The 24,057-nt window shown below is 34.9% G+C and overlaps 2 protein-coding genes across 3 annotated transcripts; both read left to right on the forward strand.

The window, feature by feature from the left end:
• Positions 1-6: 6 nt before the first annotated feature.
• LOC134283025 (E3 ubiquitin-protein ligase MIB2-like) lies at positions 7-16,594 on the forward strand. Of its 2 annotated transcripts, none has more exons than XM_062765453.1 (18): positions 7-106; positions 4,910-5,137; positions 5,355-5,526; positions 5,688-5,803; positions 6,311-6,514; positions 6,681-6,820; positions 6,956-7,066; positions 7,188-7,292; positions 7,479-7,647; positions 7,772-7,905; positions 8,096-8,244; positions 8,484-8,640; positions 11,159-11,313; positions 11,453-11,579; positions 11,928-12,137; positions 13,320-13,498; positions 13,709-13,887; positions 14,106-16,594. In XM_062765453.1, the coding sequence occupies exons 2-18, from the start codon at positions 4,915-4,917 to the stop codon at positions 14,303-14,305; spliced, it is 2,730 nt and encodes a 909-aa protein (XP_062621437.1). In that variant the 5' UTR covers positions 7-106; positions 4,910-4,914; the 3' UTR covers positions 14,306-16,594. The 2 variants fall into 2 exon arrangements, with proteins under 2 accessions (XP_062621437.1, XP_062621438.1); XM_062765454.1 differs by having other exon boundaries at positions 6,311-6,505.
• Positions 16,595-17,902: 1,308 nt separating this feature from the next.
• LOC134283036 (E3 ubiquitin-protein ligase RNF185-like) lies at positions 17,903-23,995 on the forward strand. Its single transcript, XM_062765472.1, has 5 exons — positions 17,903-18,176; positions 18,341-18,472; positions 18,796-18,850; positions 21,587-21,707; positions 22,142-23,995. The coding sequence occupies exons 1-5, from the start codon at positions 18,031-18,033 to the stop codon at positions 22,237-22,239; spliced, it is 552 nt and encodes a 183-aa protein (XP_062621456.1). The 5' UTR covers positions 17,903-18,030; the 3' UTR covers positions 22,240-23,995.
• The last annotated feature ends 62 nt before the right edge of the window (positions 23,996-24,057 follow it).

Here is a 24,057-nt window from a genome sequence, read left to right on the forward strand (position 1 = left end):
TTCTACTTCCGGTACATTTTTCCCATATCAAAAATGAGAAACTGTCAGACTTTGTCTCCTTAAAACGCTGTTCATGATAAGACAGTTTGTCAAGTGTAGCAGTCAGGTAATATTCATGTTTATGTGTAGATTTCTTAAACAGTTCATATTGCAGTATTTTCATAAGCTTGATCAACAGGTGAATAGAATGTGTCTGATTGAATGTTAAGCCCTATTTATTATTTTTTTTTAAAACTATTTCTTTCAGTATTTTGAGCGTTTTATGTCTTAAAAGTTGATATGGGAAATGCTTAAAGTTGCTTTATCCAGTTAAATATACTTTGAAAGGATAAAATCACCGCAGATATGAGACTTCTATATAAAGTACTGTCATGTATTTTGGTTTATGAACACTGCAATGAATCTAAACTTTTGAAAAGGTATTTAAACTCATAATTAAGGCAGTTTGAAGCATGACTAACCCATAATTATGATAAAACAGTCCTACTAATTAGAGAACCCTAGAGAATATCATACCTGTCAACATGGCCAAAATTTTTCGGGGGAGAAAATGCGCGACGACCCTTTGCAAATACAAAAAGTCGCGCATTTCACTGTTTTATAGAACAAAAATAAACAACTTACAAGATAAAACTTTATTAGTAATATTAACATTATCATTAATTCACAACATTTACTTACTGTTTATTCATACATTGTTTAGAAACTCGTACAATGTGACTTAATTTTGAAATTATAAAAATTTATGTTCACTATATATTCTGCCGGTCCATAAGAGCACCATTTATATAATATTCATGGCAAATGCTGTAGTTTAACTTGGGAATTAGAAAAATTAATAAGGTTCTGCAGATAGTCTGAGTTTCCAGCTTTTACTAGATGTATGAATGGATATTTCTCTCCAAGTCTAAGGAACATGAGTTGTGTCCTGGATTTAAAGATCTGAAATTGAAATAATTGTCAAAACTTCATGCTTATATTCTTAAAATAATTTGTAATCTAGTATGAATGAAATACATGGACACTGTATTTTTTTTCTTTTAATCTCATAACATATATCAGAATTTTTAAATATTAGACTTTATTTCTATTAAATGTGCAAATTTTATATTTTAATTTAGAAATGCATTACCCTGTTTAGCTTTGTAAATTTAAAGAAGTCTTCTAAAGACACTGTCTTGTTGCTCTGTAGTTTCAGGGGCTGTTATATGCTGATGTTGATGCAGATTTACTAAGACATTGAATATCAAAATCTGTGGGGAAATCTTCAGACTCTTCATTTATATTAGCTTCCATGGAATTATTTCCCTCTCCTTGTTAAATTAATAATAGAGTACTGTAGCTACATCTTTCCTGATCACTGTATTGTTTATGGAGAAATAGTTTTGTCTTAGGTACTTGTTAACTTGTTTGCAGCAAAGTATCAAGTACTTCCATATCGTTATTTACCGTCATGTTCTGTAAAAATTTTCACATCTGGCATCTCTGTCTTTGATAATATACACTTTTAATGAGAATAAGGAGCAATTACAACTGTAATCACATCTGCTAGCACAGTTGACACCTTGTTGATAACCTGTTATCAGTGGCAATAAACAGAATAGCTACCGATAAACACTGCATGACTTCCATTTTTGTGTTGACTAGTCGGTATTTTACGAACCCAAGTAGGTAAAAAATCCGGATTTTTTCAAAATCGGTAGAAACGTCCGTTAAAAAAAAATTCGGTAGACAGTCGGTAGGGATGGTTAAAAATCGGTAGACTCCCGATAAATTCGGGAGAGTTGACAGGTATGGAATATGGAAGGGAAATTTACTGCCAAAAGTCTATGTATCTTGCTTTTATTCTTATTTTGCCTACTTCTTTATGCTTTGTTATTATTGTAATTATATGTCACTTTGATGTTTTCATATTCGTCTTTATTAAATTTCACTTCGAACTTTTATCATTCTTCATTTTGTCCTTACTTCTATGTTGCTTTATTCATTCTACTTTCTTTTAAACTTATACAGTTTCATAAATAAATTATTAGGATTATCTCTACTCCGAATGTTAATTCAATCACGCAAACAATGAAGCATATTCAATGAAGACGAATGGAAGTTGTCAAACCGTCAAAATTTAGTGCGGCATTATAACGTTAGGTGGTTTGGTGTACGCTACGAGTGTTGGTAAAACTAGGTAAGCAAACCGGGCTGGGGTTATTTGAGATTCTTCAATACGCGTTAATACTTTATCAATCGAACTTCTGAAGACCTGATCCGATTTCACCCGATCCAATGATGGAAACTCCATAATTATTTATTTTCTCTGGGCACACAGGAATGGCGGCCTCTTTTTTCAGACATAACTTTATACCATAATGAATATATTCATTGAAAGGCCGACCCACGTTTTGTAAGAGTAAGGGTCAAATAAGTTAATGGAGTACGTTTAGTAGGAAGAAAATTTAAATTTGATTCTATAGAAGAAGTTGAATCTAACCCAAAACCCACCCCGCCCCCGAAATAGGATTTCATTGGCGTCAGAAGCAAATTGAAAGTTGGGGGAGGGGGGCTGCTAAGTGTAAGAATTTTTTTAGACCTTGAAAAAAAACCTGACAAGAAAAAAAAAAGAAAAAAAAAGAAATGTTCATTTTCCAAACACAAAAATCCTAATTCTGGGGGGGGGGGGGGATGTTTTTAGGTTCAAACTCCAGTGCCAAATTTTTTTCAAAACACCACCACTTTCCCCATTTCAAACCCATACTGCATCGTGTCCATGGAAGGGGGGGGGCTAAACCTACGCAGGAATGTTCAATGTCTATACATGTACTAAATCTATCTTCAGAAAAAAAGAAGTGGGGGCTAAGCCCCCCCCCTTCCCAGTTCTGACGCCTATGTATTTTCAAGTTTGGACAGTTTCCTGTTTTTTTTTTTTTTGCTTGTCAAGTTGTTTTCAGCTGGGTAGCCGCCTGAATTTTTATTCTCTTGTTGCCCCCCCCCCTCCCCACTTTCAAAAGCGATGCTAGGTCACTGTTCTCTCACCTGAAAAATATAACTCTATTAAAGTTATTTGTTGGATAATTGAATTCCAGTTTAATTGACATAAAAATTTTACTATCTTTAGTATGCACCGTATTTGTCATCAGCCAGGAGAGCTCAAAAAATCTTAAAACTCGAAAATTCTATTTGGTGGAGGTAAAGGGGGGGTGGGGGGAGGTCGTCAACTTTTTTTCAGTACTAAATTTTACTCATATGCATGCCATTAAATCATTTGAACCATTTAGTTAAACATAGATAATCTTCACGAGTACATATGGATAATGACTCTTCCCCCCCCCTCCTGGGTGCAGTCGCCCGAGTGGCACTGTGGTTACGGCATCTGCTCTAGAGTCACGAAGTACATTTTTAAGGAGTCGATCAATACGTCATGGGTTCTAATCCCACTGTAGGACGTGGATTCGGTCATTCGGTTGAGATATAGACCGTATTATAAGTTCCCGTGTCGCAGTAGGTGCTGGCACAAAAAAAGATCCCTCACTGCTCAATGGCTATAAGTGCCGAGTATATAGGACAAATTTGCAGCTCTCCACCGGCAAGAGGTGGCTTCTCCATTTGAGTGAAAAGTTCTCGAAGGGGACATTATACAATGTACAATCACAACCCCAAGTCTCAATATATTTACTGACTTCCAGGTGGACGACCTCCTATGGGTTAAGTTTCACCGGTAGAGGGGAGAGTGGCCACGAAACGTTTTCTTAAACGTAATTTTTTATTACTGGAAAAGTTCAGCGAAAGGCTTGTTGCCCCCATCCCTTACACTTTTTGTTGCAGTACTAATAGTCAATTTATATATTAAAAGTCATGTACTTAAAAACTGAAAACGTTAGTATATAAACATTGTTTTACGATTAAAAAAACTATTCGGGGGAGTGGTTGATATGAAGGGTGCGAATTGCTATATATAGCCAGATTTCCCACGGAAGACTAGCTATATATTGAAACTTCCCCGGGGCAGGGGAAGTCCCACTGTATAGTCTTCCGAAGGAAGCATCACTATGTAGTCAGTCTCCCAGGGGAAATCTTACCATCTAGCGAGACTTCCGAGGGAATGGCATGTATCGGGTACATACAGTACCTGAACTTATAACAAACATCAGTCATTTGAAAATCTAAGTTCGATTGATAAAGTAGTAAGGCAGAAAATTGAAAAATGTCGAATAACCCCGGCCCGGGTTTGCTTACCTAATTTTACCAACACTCGTAGCGAATACCCCTGCCACCTAGCGTTATAATGCCGCACTAAATTTTGACAACTTGTATTCGTCTTCATTGAATATGCTCATTGTTTGCGTGATTGAACTAACGTTCGTAATAGAGATCATCATTTAAGAAACTGTATCAATTTAAAAGAAAGTAAAATGAATTAACAAGAATAAAGCAACATAGAAATAAGGGCAAAATGAAGAAGGATAAAAGTCAAAGTGAAATGTAATAAAGACGAATATGAAAACAATAAAGTGACATATAGTTACAATAATAACAAAGCATAAAGAAGTAGGCAGAATAAGAATAAAAGCAAGATACATAGACTTTTGGCGGTAATTCCCTTCCATAAGAGAACTCTAAAGAATCATATAGAGCTCTAGCTATATTAGACGATCGATCAAATAAATATTCTGCAAAATTGAGCTATTAATCACATATTAATATGTATTCTAATCTATACTAGTCAATTTCATCCCAATATATCATCTAGTGACAAAAAAGGGGATGTCAACTTGTAACAAACTCTGAATTTTTTGTTACAAGTTAGATATATGGCAAGAAATAAGATGGCACTAATTTCTTTCCATATATGGATTTAATTTTGTTAACCTAGTAAGTTACTATACTAGACTGATATGTTGAGGGGTTTTACACACAGACTTGATGGAGGTTGGATTGAGGGTTGTCCGAGGCCCTGACTGGAAGTGGGGGAACCAGGACGATGGGGAGGGTCATGTGGGGACCGTGGTGGAAATAGGAAAACCAGGAAGCTCCACCTCACCAGACAAAACAGTGGTCGTGCAGTGGGACTCTGGCTCCAGGACAAACTACCGTGTGGGCTATCAAGGAGCATATGACCTCCGAGTGTTGGACAATGCACCAATAGGTATAAAAATAGACGTATCATGTTAACAAAGTCGTACTAAGAATTAAGAAACCATCTATAAATTTGCATCAGTTGAGATGAGCGTGATGTTGCTGTGGCAAATATGCTTAAAACAATTTAATACAATTAACAGTTTTGATAATTTTAGATAGAATTCAGTTTTATTGTCATTTATAGATTATCATATATATGTTATAATTTGTTTTGGTTTTGACAGGTGTAAAGCATCAAAACATAATATGTGATGCCTGTAAGAAACAAGGAATCCAGGGCATGAGATGGAAGTGCACCAAATGTCACGACTTTGACCTCTGTACAGCCTGTTATATGGCAGACAAACATGATCTGGGGCATGCCTTTCTCAGAATAGAAAATGCTGCTTCCAGAGGGTAAGTGATTGTCCCAAAATATATATCATTAAATCATTAGAAACAGACAAACACACTCATTGGATTATTTAGAGTCTTTGCTGCGTTCGGGAGTATGATATATCAGTAGTCATATCTGCAACTCTTATTTATTAAAATATTCTATCATGAATTGATTGTAGTGAAAAGATGCCAAAGAGAAGGGACACTCAGAATAGCACCAAACTGCAGTCCTATGGCATATTCGCTGGTGCTAAGGTCATAAGAGGGCCGGATTGGGACTGGGGAAACCAGGACGGTAGGACCACCAAATATTCCTACTTTTACTTTCTCTTCAAGGATGAATTATGTTTAGGCCTAAAATAAAATTAAGTTTGTTTGCAGTTGCCTACCGACCCACTGAAATTGCACCCAACCCAAACTTTTTTGTAGCCATTTTGTAATTTGATTTTTTTTTCCAATTTTTCAGAATAATGAAACCGTTTCTTTTTTCAAATTTTGACACGTTTTTTATCATTCAGTAGTTTGTAACAAGAGGTGAGCTTATTCATGTCTAGTAGGTGTATGAAAACCTCTTTTAATTGTTATCTAACAAAAATCTGATTTTTTTTTCCAAAAAAAAAAAAAAAAAAAAAGAATGCCTACATACCGACCCAGTCTAAAAATTATAGGTCGGCAACTGCAAACAAAGAATTTTTTAAGCTTGGCCTTATTCAGTTTAGATCCTTAGAAATGTGAAACATTTGATCAACTAAGTTTATAAATTATACAGACTCTAAGGAAATATGTCTTTAATCTGTCACAGGTGGAGAGGGGAAGATAGGTAAGACTACCGACATACGAGGATGGGACTCGGAATCAGGTCGGAGTGTGGCTCATGTGACCTGGCAATCTGGGTCAACCAACGTATACAGAGTGGGACATAAAGGGAAGGTGGACCTGAAATATATCAGTGCTGCCCCTGGCTGGAGTTACTACAAGGAACACCTACCTGTTCTAGGTAAACTAGGTACATATGTAACGAGGATCAACAGAGGGGTGATGTCAATGTCCGTGGAAAGGATTAATTAGAGATGATATCTTGTGAACTCAACATTGTTTAAATTCTGTGTGTTGAAATATCTTTCACTAAATTTCATACTTTTAGAATATCTATTATGAAATTCATCTTGTAGGAGAGTTTCCAGATGTTGTTGCCCAGGGTGGGATTCCTTGCCAGTTCAAGGTTGGTGATAAAGTCCGTGTTGACTTAGATGCAGATATTCTAAAGTGCATGCAGGAAGGGCATGGAGGATGGAACCCACGCATGGCTGAGGTAGACACTCTTATTTGCTACTAAAAACTTTATTGTTGTTTATGAGAGTATTTTAAAAAGAAGAGTATTAACACTAATACAATATTGTGAGATTTAATGTGTATTATGATCTTTGATTCTATGTGTTCTGTTTAGTACATTGGGAAAGTTGGCACTGTCCACAGAATCACAGAGAGGGGTGATGTTAGGGTACAGTATGAAGGGTGTACCAACAGGTGGACATTTCATCCTGGGGCACTCACAAAGGTAGGATCTAATGACAAAAAAATCCTCAGTATTTAAAGTGTAAATTTTATCTTAGGCTGACTTTCACAGGAACATATAACTAAAGTCACTACCAGTAATTCAAAATTTGTTTGTTAATCAGGTGCATGTTTTTGCTGTCAATGACTGTGTTAGGATCTCGGACAATATACATCAGGTCAAAGAACTTCAAAAAAGTCATGGAGAATGGACAGAGAATATGAGAACTGTAAGTAACCACCACAATGTTGTAGCCCTACAGGTACATTCAAAGTGTGGGATTTCTATCCTCCCATCCTCCTTCCTTCATTTTCCCTTTTTAATTAAATTTTTAGTTTTTAATGTTTAATATTCAGCTACATTAGAAGTCTCTGTATACTACAATTAATATTTATTACATAAACACTTGTTTCAGACCCTTGGAAGAGTGGGGAGAGTGCTGAAGGTGTACGCTGATGGTGACCTTCGAGTTGCAGTGGCCAATCAGACATGGACTTTTAACCCAGCTTGTTGTTCTATAGTTCCTTCAATAGAACCAGACATCAATAATACCAATGGAGGACATGATCAGCATGATCACTCCAGTAAGTCACCTCTAAAGAATATTATTTCATGCTCATGATTTGTTAAGGACAGTAAAGTGCAATTATGAATCCAGTGCTTAATATCTGAATGATATTAATTTCATGTAAATTATTATTTTTACAGCTACTCTGTCAGATTTACTGGAACAGTTGATGGACATAAGGGCAGATACCACTGGTCCCGAGAGATTGGTTAGAGAGGCAGCTCAAGGTCACGCAGAGGCTGTCAAGGACATTGTCACGAAACACCCAGATAAAGTAAGCGAGGCTTCCTAGGTGATTATTAATGATAACCTCGTACAAATGGGTGTATGGTACTTGTCTGTTAGAAAAAATTGTTTTAATCATTTATTCTTTACCAAAAAATATTTTGAACTTTGTCAGATTTAGATTATAAACGATTATTGAAACATTAATTAAGGAATTTTTACGTGTTTTTATAATACAGGTGGACCAGAAGAGCTCGGGGAAGTCTGCACTACAAGTGGCCAGTCATCAGGGACACAAAGAGATCGTCCAGATCCTGCTCGCTCACAACGCTAAACTCACCGTACAGGATGAGGATGGGGACACAGCTCTCCATTACTCAGCCTTCGGGTCAGTCTGATAAGGAGAGGATCACCGTGGGTCATTTAGAGATCAATCTAAACACAAAGATCCTTACAAGTGTTCAAAATTCAAAAAAATATTTAGAATACTTAAAAGCAATATGATAATGAAAATGTATCATTAGGGAAATAGAGAGGTAGATTTTCTTTAAAGTTCTGTGAAAGTTTAGTAATTTAAAAGATTTTTTCACATTTTTTCTAATTATGGATTTATTTATTTTCAACCAGCAACCAACCTGAAGTAATGGAATTGCTTCTCAAGAAAGGTGCTCAAATTAATGCATTGAACAATGGGGGATGTAGTACATTGCATGTAGCAGTCAACAAGCAGCATGCAGAATGTGTCCGAATCTTGCTCAAATACAAGTGTAATGTCAATATTCAGGTAAATGGCATACAACACTCGGTTTCTTTTACATGTTAATGAGATATATAGACTGTGACGGGTTTACTCTCAAAATTATTTATTTAAAGGTAATAAGGTGTAATAAAGTTAGGATTATTTATTTGAAGGTATTGGTAAATAGAAGTAAAATGTTATGAGGTCAGTTTATGTAATATTAGTGCTGGGTATCGTGACTGAAAAATCGTATCGCGATATATTGCAATATTATATTTTGTATTGCAATATATCACAATATAAAATTTTTAATAAATTTTGCTTTTCGTCAATGTCAAATGAAAACACAAACTCAAATTACATGTATTCACGAGTTGTTATTGCATCTGCCTGTTCTTGTTGGTCGGCGCAAGTGGCAAGCTAAGTTTTTTGTGGCACAACTTGACAAATAAAGTTGTAATATTCAGATTCGGCTTCAACATGAATGGGTTTTATGTAACAGTTGTCGTCTTTTTGTTTCTGAGAGAGACATGTCTCTCGTTTCTGATCACACTTCACATCGCTTGCCCGAAGTTGCCGCCATACTTTACCTTGAAAAGGGCAAATAACTCTTTCTATAACAATTTATAGCATATCGAACCCGAACCGATATTCACAAAAAAATACCGCGATACGTATTATGAAGAAAAAAATCGGGATACACCGGTTAACCGGTAATATCGCACAGCACTAAGTAATATGATCATATAGAGGAACTGTTTTATTTTAACATGCTGATATGCAAGCTAGATATATTGATAGGTACAGATTTTGAGTTTTTGACTACAGTTTTTAGCATAGTGCATGAATCTGATTCATTGAAAAATTGAAAAGTAGCTTATGTGGAATGAAACTTGTGTGAAAAAAAGGCAATGAATATTTGTATGAATTAGTTATATCAAGAGGTATACTGTTTGAGCATAATATATTAGAAGAATATATTGTTAGAACTTCATTTTTATGCCCCGCCATGAATATGGCCAGGGCATATAGTGTTTGTCATGTCCGTCTTCTGTCCTTCCATCTTTCCGTCCTTCCATCCTTCTGTCCTTCCTTCACACTTTGCGTTTAGCTCTGTTCAAAGCTAAGTTTCAAAGAAACTATCCAAGATATTTTCATCAAACTTCATATGCTGATAGATATTGATGAAAGCTATGCAACTGCATCAACATTTTTTGACCCTGACCTTTCCTTTGACCTTGACCTCACTTTTCTTAAATTAGTGTTTAGCTCAGATTTGAACATACCATTCAAGATGGTGTTATCAAACTTCACATGTTGATACAAACTTGCATGGATGATGCATATAGGGACCAGACTTGCTTCGGATGCTGGATCTGACCTACATTTTCCAGATAAGTGACCAGGTTAAAGTTTTTGGAGCAGGTCCATTTCCAAGGAACTATAAGCCCTACCCAATCCAAACTTTCATGGACGATGCATCTAGGGATGAACACTAACTGACTTGCTTCGGATGCTGGATCTGACCTACATTTTCCTGATGAGTGACCAGGTTAAAGTTTTTGGAGCAGGTCCATTCCTAAGGAACTATAAGCCCTACCCAAACCAAACTTGCATGGATGATGCATCTAGAGATGGACACTACCAGACTTGCTTCGGATGCTGAATCTGAACTACATTTTCATTCCCAAGTAACTATAAGCCCTACCTGAACCAAACTTGCATGGATAATGCATCTAGGGATGGACACTACCAGACTTGCTTCGGATGCTGGATCTGACCTATATTTTCATTCCCTAATAACTATAAGCCCTGCCTGAACCAAAAACTTGCATGGATGATGCATCTAGGGATGGACACTACCAGACTTGCTTCGGATGCTGGATCTGACCTATATTTTCATTCCCAAGTAACTATAAGCCCTGTCTGAACCAAACTTTCATGGATGATGCATCTAGGGATGGACACTACCAGACTTGCTTCGGATGCTGGATCTGACCTATATTTTCCTTCCCAAGTAACTATAAGTCCTACCTGAACCAAACTTGCATGGATGATGCATCTAGGGATGGACACTACCAGACTTGCTTCGGATGCTGGATCTGACCTATATTTTCATTCCCAAGTAACTATAAGCCCTACCTGAACCAAACTTGCATGGATGATGCATCTAGAGATGGACACTACCAGACTTGCTTCGGATGCTGAATCTGAACTACATTTTCATTCCCAAGTAACTATAAGCCCTACCTGAACCAAACTTGCATGGATAATGCATCTAGGGATGGACACTACCAGACTTGCTTCGGATGCTGGATCTGACCTATATTTTCATTCCCTAATAACTATAAGCCCTGCCTGAACCAAACTTGCATGGATGATGCAATTTATACACATAGGAATTTTCATGTTGCTTTACTAATATATCCTCGTCGGGGCATTCATGTCCTATGGACATATTTCTAGTTAATATACTGTTGCATAATTATTTTTTTTAAATGCATCAATTCTGTAATGTACATAATGGAGAGTTCTATTTTTGACTTGATTTTCCCTATGACAGGACTCCTATGGAGACACAGCTCTTCACGATGCTATAGGTAAGGAGAAGCAGGACATCATCGAGGGCCTCATTAACTACCCCAGTATTGACTTCACTCTGAAGAACAAGCGAGGATTCAATGTGCTACATCATGCCGCTCTGAAGGGAAACAGTTTGTGAGTTTTATTTCTCAAATCTGTCCACAGAAAGTTTCTATTCTTCTACATGTTAATGTGCATACCCAAGCTTGTTATTTTAAGCTTTTAATTGGTCATTGAAATTGAATGTTATCAGTATTTCTTTTTTAATTAACAGTGCGACAGAGAAGATCCTGCTCAAGTGCCGACAGATAGTGGACATCAAGAAAGATGATGGTTTCTCTGCCATTCACCTGGCTGCACTCAATGGACATCGGGACGTCACTCACTCTCTCCTGACCCAAGTCAGTGGCATCAACAGATACACAATATAGCACAAAACTTAAAAACATATTTTAATAATTATTTTTTATGAAATCAATAGGAATTTATTCTTAATTTTATATACTGGTTTGAATTATCAGAAAGTAAAATCCTTATATATGCAGCATCTTAAAAATTCATTTTAACCAAATTGTTTTAAGCTCACAGTAGCCAAGTGAATATAGTTCAAATGAGCTTAAATTTCTAATTTGTCTAAACCATGACCCAGAATGTGAGATGGGACAGCAAAAGGATATCAAAGTTTGTCATAAAAGACCTTTTTAAGGTTTAATTGAAGTGAATTGACCCTTTATTTCATGTCATTTCAGGGTCAAGCCAACATTGAGATCAGAAACAACCGACAACAGACGCCTTTACTTCTGGCGGTGTCACAGGGTCACACCTCTATTGTGGAGCTCCTTGTCAACAGTGGGGCGGATCTAAAGGTGGAGGATGAGGATGGGGACACAGCACTACATCTGGCCCTCATGAGACAAAGTGTGACCACAGAGCAAGAGAACACACCCATGTTAGACTCTGTAAGTATGAACCTAATACTTATTCCCTGTTGTGCTTGTTGTGCTCAGTGATCCAGTTTGATACTTGATTAACAATGAACTATGGAATTAATGATAAAATGAGGAAGAATTTTTTTAAAATTATATGAAGCCTTATCTGCTTATTCCATAATAATGAAAACTTGTACTATGGAATCTTGAAATTTCACTGGAGACATATTTTCTGATTTATCTTTCATAAAAAAGACCTTTGCATACGAAACTTTGTCTTCATGAACATGCAGAGCTCCAGATAATTTTTTATCCCAAAGTGTATTTACTCCCTGATTTTCAAATTAATGCAGATTTTGGTTTTCAGCAAAATGATTGAGGAGTATTTTATTTTCATATATAAATGTTTCGACCTTAATTTTGATTTTGAGCTTGTAATCGAAATATAAGTGATTTTGAAGAGGGAAAAAACTACAAAGGTTAGTTCCTGCATTTATTTAAATAAATGAAAATACCAACAAGACTTTTTGCTAAAATTGGGAAGCATTCTTTTTTGACAAGGAAGATTATACAGTAGGTCAAGGTACCATAGAGTCAGAGACACAGAACTTTTCCTCCATTTAAGATGATATTGTATCAAGAGTACACTTAGAGAAAAGACTCTTCGTTAATATGGCAAGTTAAGAGAAATGAAAAATTGGCAATGAACCTATAATAAAAAAAGCTATGCCTTGTGCATAGTCTTTCTATTTATAGAAAATGATTTTAATCTAAATCTCTTGATTCTTCCTCCTGAAATGGAGATTGTCCTCACCATTACTAGAATATTCCTGGTCACTAAAAGGCTTTTAAATCTGTACTTTGTTTGGAGAAAAATCAAACCCTGAGTTAACTTCAATTCATTTCATTAAGTAAGTTGTACTTGTATTCTTCAACCTGTTGTATGCAGTACTTTCATGGTGTAATGCTTATCTACGATTGCTAATGAATAATTGTACGCCGTATTTTAATTTTCAATTCGTATTTTGTAAAATTCAATGCATATTTCTGCTAATACGCACCTTATCTGGAGCTCTGAACATGTAAAGGGAACCTTAAACCAAAAAAAGAAAAATTAACAACCAAAACCTCTTCCACAGTAGTTTATTGATAAAGTTCTTAAAGTGCATTTCATTCTACAGTATGAATGACAATGACATTGAACTTTTTCAGATAAGAGAACACCTAGAGAATAAGGAATTAGAGGAGATCACCTGGGGTGTATTGATGACCTGTTACCTGGCAGAGAAAGGGGCTGATCTGTACCATAAAAACCACCAAGGAAAAACACCACTCAACATCATAGGGGACGCCAAAACAGAGGAAGTGGTGCAGGAGTATGCCACAGGAAAGTAAGTGTTCTATTTACAGGGGGACAATGGAAAAGAACCCTGTAGTGTTCCCTAAAAATGAAGTAAATAAGGGATGGTACCATCTATTAAGTTTTTGATTAGGGAGGAGTATTAAAAATCATGATGAACATCCAAGCCCAGCACTAAATGTAATGTGACCTAATTCTTTGAATCTTGTAAAAATAAAGAGTACAAACTCTTATATTTTAGTGTCACCAACATCCCATCTGTGGAGAAGGAGAAGGAGTGCATTATCTGTGAGGACCAGCAAGCCAACGTTAAGTTTGAGCCGTGTGGACATGTGGCAGTGTGCCATGATTGCTGTCAGAGGATGAAGAAGATCAAACGCTGTTTTGTCTGTCGCTCCAACATCGAATCCAAAAAAATAGGTACTGTAGCCTATATGAAGAATTTTTTAAAATCATTTTATTGTTAAAAATTTAGTTGCTAAACATATTTGTAAATTCACACCTTTTCTTTCTGTAATTTGAGCTTAAAATTTGGAGAATCTGTGTTCTAGACAAGTAGGGCATATTCAACACTTAATAGTTTTTAGTATTGATGCTACATACATGTAATGAGCCTGTTTTCCTTGTGATATTCTCAGGTGACAAGGAAGTGTCTGAGCCTATAGACAATCCCATGACAACAGATGAAGATGTTACACTGTGTACTATCTGTATGGAGAGGAAGAAGGACACAGCCTTTCTGTGCGGACACATGGTTTGTCACGTGTGCGGAGAATCCCTACGGAACTGTCATATGTGTCGGCGGGTGATCACCAAGAAGATCTCCATCTTCCTGTAGGCACCTCTGTGAGTGAAAGGAAGATCCTCAACGTTCCTGCAGGGGCCTCAGTGAGTTTTCACCAAGAAGATTCCCATCTACCTGAAGAGGCACCTCATAAGGGCATGAGCTGTGAACGGTTGTTACTATTCAGGAACATCTTTCTAGGGAGCTCCTGTAGAGAATTTGAAGGAGAGGCACAAGCTAAACAGCGTCCTCTTATCTTTAGAAAGGAAATTTTGTTAATGAAAACTCTGTATTGAATTTACCACTGTTCTGGAATATTGTATAGTCTTATAGACATGTATGAAATTATAGCACATGTGCTGTGTTTTGTGTGACTGTGCAACAGAATATAATAATATTGCATGTGATGCTCACATTTGCATGTTTATTTAAAGTATAAACTCATACCAGGCATTTATATATCACAGTTGTCTAAATGTTAGGTTTTATAATTTATTTTTGTCAATTTTTACCTCAATTTTGTATGTTATACCTATGTTTAAATTTCATTATCTTATCCATCTCTATTTGTTTTTAGTGTGTTTTGTTGAATATTTCATCAGATTTGAAAAGAAATGTCCATTTATTGGGGGAAAATCAGTGAAAATTTGAGAAAATTGGCAAAAAGAACATAAACATAATGACTGCATCATAACAGCCTGTACACAATCAGAAGTTGGCCCACATGGTGTTAAGGAGACAGTGCTTTGAGCTGTGATAGAGTTGTCTCCCTTTAATAAATGCTACGGGGATTCATGAAGTGTGATAGGTGTTTCACAAACTCAAAGGAGTGAATGTTCACCGACTATATCTTTATTATGGCTTTGTTGTGTAATTTGTATATTTTTTGTTGTTTTTGATTCAAAAGAAACAACAATTTTTTTGTGTGTGTGCAAACGCATTGCTTTTTTAATTATAATGGACTGGAATTTAATCACCTTTCATCACATATTTGTGTAAAATGTTTGGTGCAAACATGTAGCTATCAACCGAGTTGAAGGCAAGATCTTCATTTAATAAGGAAGTTATTTTGTCTGGTTTCTTGAAATTTTCAAAAGGGCAAAATAAAGTACATGTAAATGTCTATAAGAGACTCAAAATCTGGGACATAATGTGCCATCTTTAGTTTTGTTTTCATTCTGACAGAAGAAGAGAAATACTTGATTTTTTTTTCACAGTTATTTAATTTCCTTCAGATTTGTCTGAAGTAAATAAAAATTAAATGGTTTATGAATTTATCAAATCAGAAATATTTGCACTAGCTTTATTTGTGACTGTGTTCTTGCAGAGTTTTTTGAAAAGAAACTTGTATACCGAAATTGTGCATATGTATATTTAGCCAACAGGGCATGAAGTATGTGTATTTATTTATTCATTTTTAAGTTATTTAATGGATGGTCATACATTTTTGTTAAATCTTTTTTGCTACCTCTTGTAATGAATTTAGCTTGTGATACATCAATTTCAGACAAAACCAAAAACAGAATAGATCATCAGACATGTACTTTTTTTATATGTACATGTATGTTTACAATGTTAATCAATGTAATAATATGTGTGGAAGACAGTTTAAACCATTATTACAACATTTTAAATTGAGGGATTGGGGGAAATTAATACATGTATTGTGATTAGAGATGATAATTTTTTAATTAAAATTTGGTCATTTATATTGAAAATACATGTATCAAAAGACACACAAGTATTTTATTTGTTATTGCATAAAGATCATGGTATCCTTCAACATTGGTGAAACAACAGTACTATTTTTCACCCACCATCAAGAATGAAATTTGACATGACAAGCTTCAAGGTGGATAAACATGTAAAATGAGGAAAACAGCAGAATATTAATTGAATTAATTGAATTAATACATACATATACAGATTTATTTCTATTCTATTCTGGAAAGGTGGTATAAAAAAGGAGGAAAGACATATTGTAAAACCAAAAGCAGAAAAACAATGTGAAGAAGTTTTTAAAAAGGAGACAAGTTGTGAAATTAAAATGGTATAATCTCTCTGTCTCAGTTGTGAGGAAATTGATACTAGAACTTTGAAGAGAATGGACATATTAAGAAATAAAGGGAAGGAAGATGTAAACATGTAATCATGATTCACAGCTACATTGAAATGTAATTTTCTTCAACTGAAATCTGACTTTAAAATGTATCCAGATTTTTAAATACCCATTGATTTTGATATATAGCCTCTTAATCTTCCTGTTCATTAAACTAATGTAAACCTTATCCAATTCATTTAGTGAAAATATAGTTCAATCAATAAAATTAGTCATAACATTAACATTTTAGTGAATGTTTTCCTTATTGAAGTCTATAGAGAAGTACCCAAGTTTTTGCCAAGTTATAGATTTATTAAATCTTCTGAGCCAAAGGCTCAAATAGCTAATGTTATGGCCGTTTATGTGGCATGTATCAGCTTTTTGGAATATACATATCTCAATGCGACCCTTAATTGTAAAGGAAAAATTATAAAAAAAACTTTGTCACCCTTGGGCAAAGGGCATAGAGTCAAGGTCACTTCAAGATTGAAAATTCCTTGTTCTTTGTTTCTAATAAATGCAGTATATCAACCAGAAAGTAAATCTTTGACCTGTTTTGAGAATTTTTCACTTTGATTTCAATAGTGCAGATTATAAGAAGCTCTTGGTTATATATCTTTTTTTCAGTTGACTCGATCAGTCAAGGTCATGGACTGTGTCAAATAAAAAGTAGGTCATTGTCAGATGCTGAATGCATGGTCATGTTAAAAAAAAACCATCGAGGTGATGATGAAAAAACAATACAAAGCACTCAAACATGCACAATTCCATGAACCAGAGACATTAATAACATTTTATTAATGTCTCAGCAACCTTTCACAAAATAACAAAAAAAATTATGACATACAACAATCAAATAACTTTTGATATTTGTAATGAATCATTTAATTGTATTACACTTTAATGGTGCATGCCTCAAAAACTTTCGTATATATACGAGAATAGCTTCAGATCTGTAGCGCTATGGTTTTATATATTTGTCTTTGACCATATAAACGCTACAGATCCCGTAAGGCAAAAAAAGTGCAATTTACGGCGCAATATTTTTTGCGCACTTTTGGGGAGAATTTCTTCACTTTTCACCATTGGTCTTTCACTGCCTAATTCTAGGCACATTATCTAACTAATCTGTGTATTTTATCCATCTCCCAACCCTTTATAGTCGTCTCTACAAGTGATAAACTCGCTTGATTAAAATTATTTGTTAGATTGCTGAAAATTCACTTCAAGCGAGTTTATTGCCTGTAGAGACAAATATAAAGGGTTGGAAGGTGGATAAATTGTAAACATTGGCTACAGAATGTGTCTAGACTTAGGGAGTGAAAGGTGGTTGATTGACCGATGCTGAAAAGTGGAGAAATTCTCCCCAAAAATGCGCAAAAAATATTGTGCCGTAAATTGCACGTTTTTTTGCACTACGGGATCTGTAGCGTTATGGTCAAAGACAAATATATAAAACCATAACGCTACAGGTCTGCAGCTAATACGAGAATTGTTTTTTTTCCGGACTGAACACGTATAAGGACGAATTGACACGCCCCTCTATTTGAGCTGCGTGTACTTCCGGAACTTTCTGACGTTAGATGATGCAAAAGAAAGAACATCAACACAGATGTAAAGCCCATTCCTTGTGATTCCTAATGATTTTTTGGGTAATTTAGGTGAAGAGATTTTAAATATGAACGCGTCTGAATCTTCACAAGACAACGGGCCAGGGGGAGCTACAGGCGGATCTGAAGAAGACGGCAGGGAATTCTTTGAGTGCAATATTTGTCTTGATACAGCAAAAGACGCAGTTGTTAGCATGTGTGGACATTTGTTTTGGTGAGGAACGATTCAATTATTTACATCTTACAGGGTTTTCTTTCCTCGCGACAATGTAGTATAGTCTTGGTTTCAAAAGATATTCTAATAACCTCACTATTCCAATATGAATAAATTACACCTCTTTACTTCAGGTCATTATATGTTTTTGAACAATGTTTTAGTTGGCCATGTTTACATCAATGGTTAGAGACCAGACCAAACCGACAAACGTGTCCTGTCTGTAAGGCTGGTATAAGTAAGGAGAAGGTGATTCCTATATACGGCAGAGGGGCCTCAGAACAAACGGACCCCAGGTCAGTCTGTATTTAATAATGAATAAATATCATAAGCATCAAAGACATATTTGAAAGAGGTATATTTGCAGTAAAAGTGCACATTTAATGTTTCAGGCTATTCTTCCTCTAATCATTGCTTGTGTTAATTGTATACTGTGTTTACAAATTAATCATGTATACTCGTCAACTATATGTTAAAAGTGATGGTTATTTGGTAATACTTGTATAAATGAATTAATTATGATGTTCCATTTTCTTGTTGACTTTTAAAATGTGCATAATAAAATCGGTAAGTTTTTGAGTGCTCATTCACTAACTTGTTCAGTTTTAATGTTGTGTAGAGAGAAATTGCCACCCAGACCTCAGGGCCAGAGATCAGAGCCAGAAAACAATAGGGTATGTTATCACTACTACACTGTGTATACATAAAAAATAGGGTATGTTATAACTACTACACTGTGTAAACATAAAAAATAGGGTATGTTATGACTACTACATTGTGTATACATAAAAAATAGGGTATGTTATAACTACTACACTGTGTATACATAAAAAATAGGGTATGTTATAACTACTACACTGTGTAAACATAAAAAATAGGGTATGTTATAACTACTACACTGTGTATACATAAAAAATAGGGTATGTTATAACTACTACACTGTGTATACATAAAAATAGGGTATGTTATAACTACTACACTGTGTAAACATAAAAAATAGGGTATGTTATAACTACTACACTGTGTAAACATAAAAAATAGGGTATGTTATAACTACTACACTGTGTAAACATAAAAAATAGGGTATGTTATAACTACTACACTGTGTATACATAAAAATAGGGTATGTTATAACTACTACACTGTGTATACATCAAAAATAGGGTATGTTATAACTACTACACTGTGTATACATAAAAAATAGGGTATGTTATAACTACTACACTGTGTAAACATAAAAAATAGGGTATGTTATAACTACTACACTGTGTAAACATAAAAAATAGGGTATGTTATAACTACTACACTGTGTATACATAAAAAATAGGGTATGTTATAACTACTACACTGTGTAAACATAAAAAATAGGGTATGTTATAACTACTACACTGTGTAAACATAAAAAATAGGGTATGTTATAACTACTACACTGTGTATACATAAAAAATAGGGTATGTTATAACTACTACACTGTGTAAACATAAAAAATAGGGTATGTTATAACTACTACATTGTGTAAACATAAAAAATAGGGTATGTTATAACTACTACACTGTGTAAACATAAAAAATAGGGTATGTTATAACTACTACATTGTGTATAAATATATATTATATATTATAACTGTATACAATATATAAAAGGGTAATATGTTATGACTATAGCACAATAAAAACAATAGGGTATGTAGTAACTACCACACTATATATACAATAAAATAACTAGCACACTGTACACTGTATAGGGTATGTTACCAGCACAAGACCTAGGTGAAAATATTTCTTTATTGCATGTATAGTACTTATAGATGGTTAGAGAGAAGCTCTTAAAATTGCATGATAAATATCTGTCTACTGTTTTCTATACAATCAGACTGAATCAGTAGAAAGAAATTTTAGCTTAATATTTTTCAAAAAAACTAGTGAGAACAGTGAACTAGGAAATAATTTGCAGAGTTTTTAGCTCACCTGAGCCGAAGGCTCAAGTGAGCTTTTCTGATCACATTTTGTCCGTCGTCCGTCCGTCTGTCTGTCCGTCTGTCCGTCTGTCTGTCCGTCTGTAAACTTTTCACATTTTCGACTTCTTCTCAAGAACCACTGGGCCAATTTTGACCAAACTTGGTACAAAGCATCCTTGGGTAAAAGGGAATTGAAATTGTAAAAATGAAGGGACATATCCCCTCGCAAGGGGAGATAATCAAGAAAAGACAAAAATAGGGTTGGGTCACTAAAAAATCTTCTTCTCAAGAACCACTGGGCCAGTAAAGCTGAAACTTATGTGGAAGCTTCCTGGGGTAGTGTAGATTCTAAATTGTTCAAATCATGACCCCCGGGGAAAGGGCGGGGCCACAATAGGGTATCAAAGTTTTACATAGAAATATATAGGAAAAATCTTTGAAAATCTTCTTCTCAAGAACCACTGGGCCAGAAAAGCTGAAACTTATGTGGAAGCATCCTGGTATAATGTAAATTCCAAATTGTTCAAATAATGACCCCCGGGGGAAGGGCGGGGCCACAATGGGGAATCAAAGTTTTATATAGAAATATATAGGAAAAATCTTTGAAAATCTTCTTCTCAAGAACCATTGGGCCAGAAAAGCTGAAACTTATGTGGAAGCATCCTGGTATAATGTAGATTTTAAATTGTTCCAAATGTTATAACCCCCGGGGGAAGGGTGGGGCCACAATAGGGAATCAAAGTTTTATATAGAAATAGATAGGAAAAATCTTTGAAAATCTTCTTCTCAAGAACCACTGGGCCAGAAAAGCTGAAACTTATGTGGAAGCATCCTGGTATAGTGTAGATTCTAAATTGTTCAAATAATGACCCTAGGGGGAAGGGCGGGGCCACAATGGGGAATCAAAGTTTTATATAGAAATATACTTGAAAAATCTTTGAAAATCTTCTTCTCAAGAACCACTGGGCCAGAAAAAGTGAAGCTTATGTGGAAGCATTCTGGGGTAGTGTATTTCTAAATTGTAGGAATCATGACCCCCTGGGGAAGGGCGGGGCCATTATTGGGAATCAAAGTTTTACATAGAAATATATAGGAAAAATCTTTGAAAATCTTCTTCTCAGGAACCACTGGGCCAAAAAAGCTGAAACATATGTGCCCATGGAAGGATCATGGGGTAGTGTAGATTTCAAAATGTCTGCAATTAAAATGTTTTTAAAAGGTGTTGAAATTATGATCAGTGGGGTAGGGTGGCCGGGGATGCATTATGTATAACAAGGGGGAAATCTGGTAAAGAACAGAATGGTCAAAGCTTCTCAGGTGAGCGATGTGGCCCATGGGCCTCTTGTCATTTATTAGCTCTTTTGTAAACTTATTCAGATTGTATGATCGTTCTCTGTTTATTTGGAAAACAGAAGGAAAATGATCACTACTGTGTTTTTTTTTTTACCAATAGGGGTTCCCTGGCTTTGCCTTTGGTGGTGACGGAGGTTTTCAGATGTCCTTTGGGATAGGAGCTTTTCCCTTTGGAATCTTTGCATCAACACTAAACTTCAATGATGGAAGACCAGGCCCAGGTACATGTTCAATATTTCTTAAAGAGTTAATATATTTGGATACAGTAATGGGGAAAAGAGATGAAAGAAAATCCAAATCAATATTTTGAATTGAAAGTATGGCATCTCAGCAGTACTGAGTCCTTCTTTAGTATTGGCTGTAAACCTAGTACAGAAAATCATTGAAACAAAATGAAAGGTGAATGTGATCTGTATCTCATCAAAATAGAGACACGTGCCAAAACTTTTCTCAACATATGTAAAGAGTCTAAAAAACAGAGTTGAACATACAGACTTACAAACAAAGAGATAGAGTGACAGGAGGACAGACGTTCAATGTAGGTCCCACTGTTAGGGTTGTGAAGAATTTATACTTGAACACTGTACAGGTATGATTAATTTCACAGTCAATGAAAGCTTTTTTTATATTTATAAAGATGTGTTTTATTTTTCAGCCCAGCCAGGAACCGCCCACCACCAAGAAGAGCAATTCCTGTCTAAAGTCTTTTTATGGGTAGCAATTCTGTTTATTTTCTGGCTCCTGATTGCTTAGTGTGGACATTTTTTTAATGCAACTACTAAGTATGTTAGAGACACTAGGGGCTGAGAGCTCTAACATCATACTGATATGTAGGTTAGTAGGTGTATGTTTTAGAAGGAAGAACAGTTAAGTCATCTGGCATTACATCACTGGTATCTTTCTATGCTTACATTGTGTAGAATACTTGTACACAGATTTGTTTTTTATTCTGACGGATGATAGGTAGAATCTTGACAAATGACGTACATGTATATATAAAAAAAGAAATTATGTTCTATTTCAGGTAAAAGCTTTTTTCTCTTAAAAAAGTCTTAAAACTATGCAGGCATCTGTTCTGATGAACTAAGTTCAAAATTGATAAATAGTTTTTAGGCTTTAAAAAGGTTTCATTAACTGAAAATACATTTTAATGTATTTTTATAAAAAATTGTGCAATGATATGTTTTTGTTGTTAAATAATGTGCTGTATGTTTTGCTTTCATTTGTGAATTATTTGTCAGAAAAATTGTAAGTTCATGTAATTTTGTGTATATCCTAGAGTTGTGATGTAACACTGGTAGTACGTTAGAGAGATGGTAGTCTGTAGATCAGTGTGTTTTAATGTGTACAGTAGAGAAGACCATCATTTTGTACAGTGTTCTATGTGCAAGTGTAAGAATGTGAGAATTTATTGTATCCTTTTTTTGCAAATGGTGATTTTATGAATTAATTGTCATTATGACAATTTACTATAGACTGGGTGTATGATCTATTTTGATCAGTTGTTTACTATTTTTGAGATATTGAGCTGTTATGTAGGAGCAGAAAAACACCACAAACTGAATTCACACCCAATTACAGAATAAGGAAGATTCTGTCTATCTTTAAAGGTATATATGTACTATATGGTATTTTTTTTATGACCAAAACTCTTTATATCATTTTATATGTTTCATTACATTAAGTAAGGACAGGGCTTTAACAATACAATGTATTATAAACTGATTTTTTTATTTCAGATTACAATGAAATAAATTATAAATTAAGTAATATCTGTATTTTATTACATTCAGAATCCTGCTTTGATCTGGTTCGTTTACAAATGCACACAGATATGTAAATGTATTATTTGTATACTTCTTTTTATGGGGTGTTGAGATGGAGATAATAAATTATGCATCAACTGATTAACATAAATCTGAAAAAAAATAATTTACTGTTACATGTACTGTATGAATTAACATGCATGCTCATGATTGAAATACCGTATATGTAGAATTTTTAGCGAGGATTTAATTTTGGCCTTATTAGCGAGGGTGCTGACATCGCTAAAAATAATTGCGTATTATTTCTAATAGATTCTTTAGTCAGAATTTAAAATCGCTAAAATTACTTCTCGTTAAAAATAAAATACCAGTTCTTAGGTAGCAATCGCTAGATTTACGTCTCGCTAAAATTTCCACTTATACGGTATACTAGTCATGTAGCGATTGATAAAAGTCAGATATCAAAATGACATTGATAAAATTACTACCGGTAGTATTTATATGTAAGATGACAGAAGGGATGATGTGTATGTTATTTTTTCTTCATGTCACTATAAGAGAATTTGTATTTATTGTCATATGTTTGTTAAAAAGGAGGAACCATATGAAATGTTAATTGTTGATTGAAAATCTTAAAACTGAAAAATAAAGTATTGAATGTATACTTGTCTGTGGAACCATATGAAATGTTAATTGTTGATTGAAAATCTTAATAAAAACTGAAAAATAAAACATTGAATGTACACTTGTCTATTTTCTTTATGAATGTAAAGGAAATTTCACAGTACCCGGTATTTGGCAGTAA

Source organism: Saccostrea cucullata, unplaced genomic scaffold (assembly GCF_032062105.1).
Source record: "Saccostrea cucullata isolate Sc308-1 unplaced genomic scaffold, CSIRO_AGI_Scuc_v1 ctg88, whole genome shotgun sequence".
NCBI lineage: Eukaryota > Metazoa > Mollusca > Bivalvia > Ostreida > Ostreidae > Saccostrea > Saccostrea cuccullata.

Bases quoted from the DNA above. Each gene is read 5' to 3' on its own strand.
- LOC134283036 (XM_062765472.1), top strand. From the start codon at position 18,031: ATGAACGCGTCTGAATCTTCACAAGACAACGGGCCAGGGGGAGCTACA. The intron at 18,177-18,340 runs GTGAGGAACGAT...ACAATGTTTTAG, and splicing joins ATGTGTGGACATTTGTTTTG to TTGGCCATGTTTACATCAAT. The intron at 21,708-22,141 runs GTACATGTTCAA...TTTATTTTTCAG, and splicing joins TGATGGAAGACCAGGCCCAG to CCCAGCCAGGAACCGCCCAC.
- LOC134283025 (XM_062765453.1), top strand. From the start codon at position 4,915: ATGGAGGTTGGATTGAGGGTTGTCCGAGGCCCTGACTGGAAGTGGGGG. The intron at 6,821-6,955 runs GTAGACACTCTT...TGTTCTGTTTAG, and splicing joins GGAACCCACGCATGGCTGAG to TACATTGGGAAAGTTGGCAC. The intron at 13,888-14,105 runs GTACTGTAGCCT...TGATATTCTCAG, and splicing joins CATCGAATCCAAAAAAATAG to GTGACAAGGAAGTGTCTGAG.